Raw genomic sequence first — 6,701 nt, 5'->3', positions numbered from 1 at the left:
CACACTGCACACACACTCTCTCCTCACACACACACTGCACACACACTCTCCTCACACACACACACTGCATACACTCTCTCTCCTCACACACACACTGCATACACACTCTCCTCACACACACACACACACACACACTGCATACACTCTCTCCTCACACACACACTGCATACACACTCTCTCCTCACACACACTGCACACACTCTCTCCTCACACATACCGCACACACTCTGTCCTCACACACACCACACACACACTCTCCTCACATACACACACCGCACACACTCCTCACACACACACTGCACACACACACTCCTCACACACACACTGCACACACACTCTCCTCACACACACACTGCACACACACTCTCCTTACACACACACTGCACACACACTCTCCTCACACACACACTGCACACACACTCTCCTCACACACACACACTGCACACACACTCTCCTCACACACACACTGCATACACTCTCCTCACACACACACTGCACACACACTCTCCTCACACACACACACTGCATACACTCTCTCTCCTCACACACACACTGCACACACACACTCTCCTCACACACACACTGCACACACACACTCTCCTCACACACACACTGCACACACACTCTCCTCACACTCTCTCCTTGTCTTTTATTGTTACTCCAAGAAGCAGGTAGGAGAAAAAGGCATTGTATAATCCTTGCCAGATCAAGCTCAACAGAGTAACCACATCCCACTAAGAATCACAGTTGTTCTCTAGAGTTTTAATCTCCCCCATCTCCAGGGCCATGGCCAAAATAATAATTGTAATCTTACCATTATTGAAACTTTAACTTTTGACATATTTATACTTCAGAGCTTCAGGGCTTGAAGATCCAAGGTCAGCTATACGCATTTTTCTGTGAAGCTCTAATGATAAGTGACATGGGCAAAGCCGCCAGGCAGTGGCCAAACAGAGTGAGGTTAGCCCTTCACTAGCAGTCCCGCTAGCTTCTGCTTCTGTAGGTCACATACAGTGACTCAATAGCTTTCCCTTTCTAAATTCAAGTATCCCAGGTTTGTGTTCCCTTATTCCATGGTTGTGTCTCTTATACTAATAATTTTCATAGTTCTAGTAAAGTTTTTACTTTGTAGTAATGGACCCTATATGACTCTAACAGTACATGGCTCTGTTTCTCCTCCTCCTCCTCCTCCTCCTCCTCCTCCTCCTCCTCCTTCTTCTTCTTCTTTTCTTTCTTTTTTTTTTGTTTTTTTTTGTTTTTTTTTGTTTTTTTTGTTTTTCGAGACAGGGTTTCTCTGTATAGCCCTGGCTGTCCTGAAACTCACTTTGTAGACCAGGCTGGCCTGGAACTCAGAAATCCACCTGCCTCTGCCTCCCAAGTGCCGCACGCCCAGCCCCAGCTTCTGTTTCATTTTCTAATAATCTCTTTTAACCTTCTTTGCAAGTCAAACATTAATCTGAAACTACCATTGTGCAGTTATTACATTGTTTCCAAGATGAGTGCGCTTGCGCACACAGCATGCACCTGGGCCATAGGACTGTGCTGTGCTGTGCTGTGCCCCATGCCTCAATGTTGGATTAAGAATCACTATATCAAGAAACCTCTAGTTTCACAGAACAAACGGAGAAATAGAAAAGTCAGATATAATAAAATAATTATGTACACCAAGACCAACTAACAGTCACACACAAATGAAATTTATGCAGCCAGGGTCCAGGGCTAGCATTAGGAGAAATAACAACAACATTTGTACAAACGAACTGCCTGAGGGCTTCTGAGATGTCACCACACCATCTAGGCCTGCTGCCGGTAGTTCCTTATTTCTGATGGAGGGTCCCCTGGGAAGATGTGTCTCCTACTTCTCAGGGTCCCAGGCGCCATCTGTGACATGGTATGCTGTTCCCAGCAGTCTTCAGAGACTCACCTTAAAACTCCATGGTGACCTGGGCAGCGGTAGCATGCTCCTTTAACTCCAGCACTCAGGAGGCAGGGGCAGGGCTCTGTGAGTTCAAGTCCAGCCTGGTCTACAGAGAGAGTTCCAGGACAGGGTGGGCTATAAGAAAAGCCCTGTCTCAAACAAAACAGGAAAAAAAAAACCCACCACACATTTAGTAAAAACTGGGAACCAATAAAGTCGGTGCCACTGAGAGACTTCACAGCAGAAGTCATTTCTTAGCTTGCTTTGTGGAGGTGTCTGTGAATGGGTTTTCATTAGGAAAAATAAGGATGCCGCATGAGGCTAAAGAGAAGCACAGAAAATCCTTTAAAGGGTACATTTTGAGAAAGGACTGCCTGTGGCCTTCTAGAACAGAAATGCAAGCTGAGCAAAGGCGTAGATAGCAGTGGGCAGGGGACTGGGCTCTTAAAGAAAGCCCATGTAGCCATTACTCTTGACAGAGGCTCAGTGTACAAAGCAGCTTACCCCAGCGTTGCCTGCAAAGACCAAAGGTGCTGCTGTTGAGCACAGCTGACATGGCGTCTCCAGATGGTAGGCAGAGAGAGTGAGATGGTCACCTCCAGAGTAGTCAGAACCAGGAGCGTAGGAGCAGGGACTCAATTCTCCTGCAGTACTTTGGTGCCAAGGGACTTGTCCTGTGAATGTGACAAGGTGGCCCTCAGTGTGAGCAGTGCACATGGAGCCTTTCTGATGTCGCTGTTGGTGTTTTCTAGGGCATTGTGAAGGAGTGCCCTCCGTCTGAAACCGAGGAGAGGAACAGGATTGCTGCTGCCATCTTCTACTCCATCAGCCTGACCCAGCAGGGCCTGCAGGGGGTGGAGCTCGGAACCTTCCTCATAAAGCGAGTGGTCAAGGAGCTGCAGGTGAGCATGCTGGGGCAGTGCCCAGCTCCAGGGTCACTGTCGATGGCAGGAGAGCCCCTGCCTCTCTGGGATGTCTCACAGGGATGGGGAAGGAGGCAGGACGGTATCAGGTGCTGTTTGGCCAGGCCAGGAGCTGGGAGAGCAGGCATGTAGGCACAGCATCATGCAGGCCGTACCATACCATATGCGTGTGTTAGGAGGATGTGAGCTCTGTGCAGAGACTTTGCCTGGGTTTTGCCCTGCACTCCCGTCACACACATCTGGGCACATGTCAGCATGGCCACCCACCACTCTCTGATGCATCAGTCTAGAGAGTACAGTTGACCACCCTCCCCATCATGCTATGCCAGACCTTCCCTCCACGGCCTTCATGGCCTTGTGAGGGGAGTTTCCAGGTTAGACCAGGCAGCATAAAGGTAAATGCATTGGCCTGTGTTGGTCTGATTCCCTTTTCTTTGCTGCCTGGAGGAGGCACTAGTTAGGGTCTTGGTTAGAGTTTATTGCTGTAAAGAGACGCAGTGACCACAGCTCTAATAAAGGAAAACGTTTAATTGCGGCTGGCTTACAGTTCAGGGTTTAGTCCATTACTGTCATGGTGGGAAACATGGTGGCATGCAGGCAGATACGGTGCTAAAGAAGCTGAGATTCTACAACTTGATGCACAGTGACACACTTCTTCCAACGAGGCCACACTTACTCCCCCAAAGCCACACCTCCTAATAGTGCCACTGAATAGGCCAAGCAGACACTTGAGTCTATTCAGGCCATTCTTAGTCAAACCACCACAGACATGTAACATGTCCTAAGACGGAAAGCTACAGTTTACCCTGGGCACAGCTTTTCCAGCTGCCTCGTGGGGAGCAGGTGGCCACAGTGAAGAGTCATAACTCTGGGCTGCTGAGAGCAGCCCTGTGCCAACCGCTCCCTCTGACCTTTTCAGCTCAGGTACAGCACGTGGTGGCAAACTTGACCTCACAAGCCAAGCACAGCCAAAGAGCTTCGTGCTTGTGTCGCACTGGCTCACAGTATAGTTGGGTTTGATCATGGAGACAAGCAGCCTGTCGTTGAGCTACATCCACAGTCCCCTCTCCCTGTTCTACCCATTTTAATGTTTTATTTTGAGATAGAGTCTCTCAAGGTTCTTCAGGCTGGCCTTGAACTCACAACCCTTCTGTCTCAGCTGAGAAGTGGCTGGGATGACAGGCATGTGCCAACCAGATTTAGAGAACTTGGTATTCTGGGAGTCTGTGCTATCACCATTCTAACTCCGTCCCCCAGAGAGAATGAACACATACCCCCTCTCTCTTTCCTCTACTCATGGTGGTAAAGTGTGCTGCAGGGAGAGGGGACACAAGACAAGGAAGGCAGAGAGAAAGCTGGATCTAGGGTTCTAGGTGATCCACCCAAGACAGAAGCTTCACCCAGAAGTCACCTGTGGCCACTTCCTGGTACTTATTTGTGAGCCAGAAAGTCCCTCCAGGTGCCCTCCTCCGAAGGCTGCACCAAGGACTCAGTCACCAGGTTTCCAGGCAGAACACTCGAGAGCCCCAGTGCCAGTGAGGAGTGTGGGGAGCACTGGCCCGCCTCTCTGTACTGGTCTGTGGGCTTTAGATGGCGAGCAGAAGATACACAGCGTAAGTCACACAGGATGGAAAGCATACCTCAGCTGTGGAGGAGCCACGAGGGAAGACCAGAGGCACCGTGAGGCGCCCGACTCAGCTGTGTTCTCACAGCCGTGGGCTTTTCCCCAGAGTGGCCTTGCTATGTTATAGCCAGGGAGTACGCATGCCTGAAGCCCATCTGTGCGCTCTCTATGTCATTTGTAGAGCCATGATTAAGCTGTGCCCTGTGGTAACACATTTTTACCTGACCCTGCTGTGCCCTCTGCGGAACAGTCATGAGCCACTGGGCGTCCATGTATCAAGCAAGCATCCAAGCCTGGCTCTCTGGCTCTGAGCAAGCCCACTGCTGACCTCTGCTTCACTATTGTGGCAATTGTATGGCTGGAGCTATCATGGTTATAGGCAATGTTGGGAATGCAAGATGCCTCCTGCCCGGCCTCGACAGTCACCAGAGTCCTCATGAATGTGGTTTGAAGGAACGTGCAGCGATCCGGTCAGCTGGCCCTGCTGCCTGCACACATAGGCTGTGTTGGGAGTGTTCCTGTGTGCCCCACCCTGCTGACCCTGTGTTCTCTGCCTTCCCTCCCCCGCCCACCTGCAGAAGGAATTTCCTCAGCTGGGGGCCTTTTCAAGCCTGTCACCTATCCCTGGATTCACCAAGTGGCTGCTGGGCCTTCTGAACGTGCAGGGGAAGGAGCACGGGAGGAACGAGCTATTCACAGACTCAGAATGCCAAGAAATCTCAGCGGTTACCGGCAACCCTGTTCACGAGAGCCTCAAGGGGTTCCTGAGCAGTGGTGAGTGGGTGAAGTCAGAGAAGCTGACGCAGGCGCTGCAGGGGCCACTAATGAGGCTGTGTGCCTGGTACCTCTACGGTGAGAAGCACCGAGGCTACGCCCTCAACCCAGTGGCCAACTTCCATCTGCAGAATGGGGCTGTGATGTGGCGCATCAACTGGATGGCTGACAGCAGCCTCAAAGGCCTCACCAGCTCATGCGGCCTCATGGTCAACTACCGCTACTACTTGGAGGAGACGGGCCCCAACAGTATCTCCTACCTGGGCTCCAAGAACATCAAAGCTTCCGAGCAGATCCTCAGCCTGGTAGCCCAGTTCCAGAACAACAGCAAACTCTAGGGACAGCCTTCCCAACGCTTGGGCCCCTTCTTAGAAAGGAGGCTGTGTTCTGATGGGCCAGGCTTACTTACCACAGGATCCTTTTCAGGGAGGCCACAGCGGTGCTGTCCTCTGACCTCAGCAGGCACTCAGGAGGCCACACCTCAGCTGTCACTGTGCTGGCCCACTCACTGCTAAGAGGTGGTGGTCGACTGGGTGCAAGGGCTCCGGGGATCCCACTGTGCTGCTCCGGATGCCCAGGCCTTGCTGCTTCCCCACAGCCTGTGCCTTCAGAAAGCTCTACAGATGCAACCACAGGCCACCCAGGACAGAGCCCAGAGCACAGACCTTTTGGAGTATGAGGAGCTGACAGTCACGTTCTCTCTGTTTGGGAGAGGGCTAAGATCTGTGCCGTGGCTGCTACCGCAGCTTAAAGCTCAGACTAGAGAGAGTTTGTGCCGGGCACAGGGTGTGTTTGGCACCCCAGGGACGCTGCTGCTTGAGGCCAGGGTTGGCTTATAGGATTTAATTGAGATCCCAGTTCATAATGAACTGAACGGTAAAGAACAGATTTGTTCTGTAAGCATTAAACATGATTGTTCACTGTACGCCTTTCTTTAAGTCTACTTCACTGTGTACTTTTCCTCAAGATTAGCGTCCCAGCAAGGCTCAGCTCTGCTCTGATGTGTCTGTGGTGTCATGTTCCCCAGCCAGCCGACCAGGGACAGTGGATGAACTCATAGGTGCAGAATAAAGAGCAGGGGAGAGGTGTATGTGAAAGTGTGTGGATGTGTGTGTGTGGCTGTGTGTGTGTGTGTGTGGATGTGGCTGTGTGTGGCTATGTGTGTGTGTGTGTGTGTATATGTGTGTGTGTGTGGCTGTGTGTATATGTGTGTGGCTATGTGTGTATGTATATGTGGCAGTGTGTGTCTCCGCATGTCCACACGACTGTGAGAAGGGCTTGGCTACACTTGGGTTGTATTGGCGGGTATGCTTGTGACTGGGAACACATGTAGTAAGTATATCCGTGTGTGCATCCACATTTGTACATGTACATGTGTGAGCATATCACACATCAGCAGGAACAGTGCTACTCTCGGTTGGACATGCTTGTCCCCTGTCTTCCCTGATAGCATCTTCTAGAA

General features: G+C 51.2%; 1 protein-coding gene across 1 annotated transcript in view; it reads left to right on the top strand.

Annotated features, from left to right (window-relative positions):
• Positions 1-6,164, top strand: part of Mlycd (malonyl-CoA decarboxylase) — a 16,234-nt gene extending 10,070 nt beyond the window's left edge. The window contains exons 4-5 of the mRNA XM_021170881.2: positions 2,671-2,820; positions 5,044-6,164. Of these exons, the coding sequence (XP_021026540.1) occupies positions 2,671-2,820; positions 5,044-5,577 (684 nt within the window). The 3' untranslated portion in view covers positions 5,578-6,164. The remainder of the gene's footprint in view (positions 1-2,670; positions 2,821-5,043) is intronic.
• The last annotated feature ends 537 nt before the right edge of the window (positions 6,165-6,701 follow it).

This window comes from Mus caroli, unplaced genomic scaffold, assembly GCF_978045245.1.
Source record: "Mus caroli unplaced genomic scaffold, Mus_caroli_1 scaffold_10, whole genome shotgun sequence".
Lineage (NCBI taxonomy): Eukaryota > Metazoa > Chordata > Mammalia > Rodentia > Muridae > Mus > Mus caroli.
Note: the sequence above shows the minus strand (reverse complement) of the source record. Positions and strands in the feature narration are given on the sequence as shown.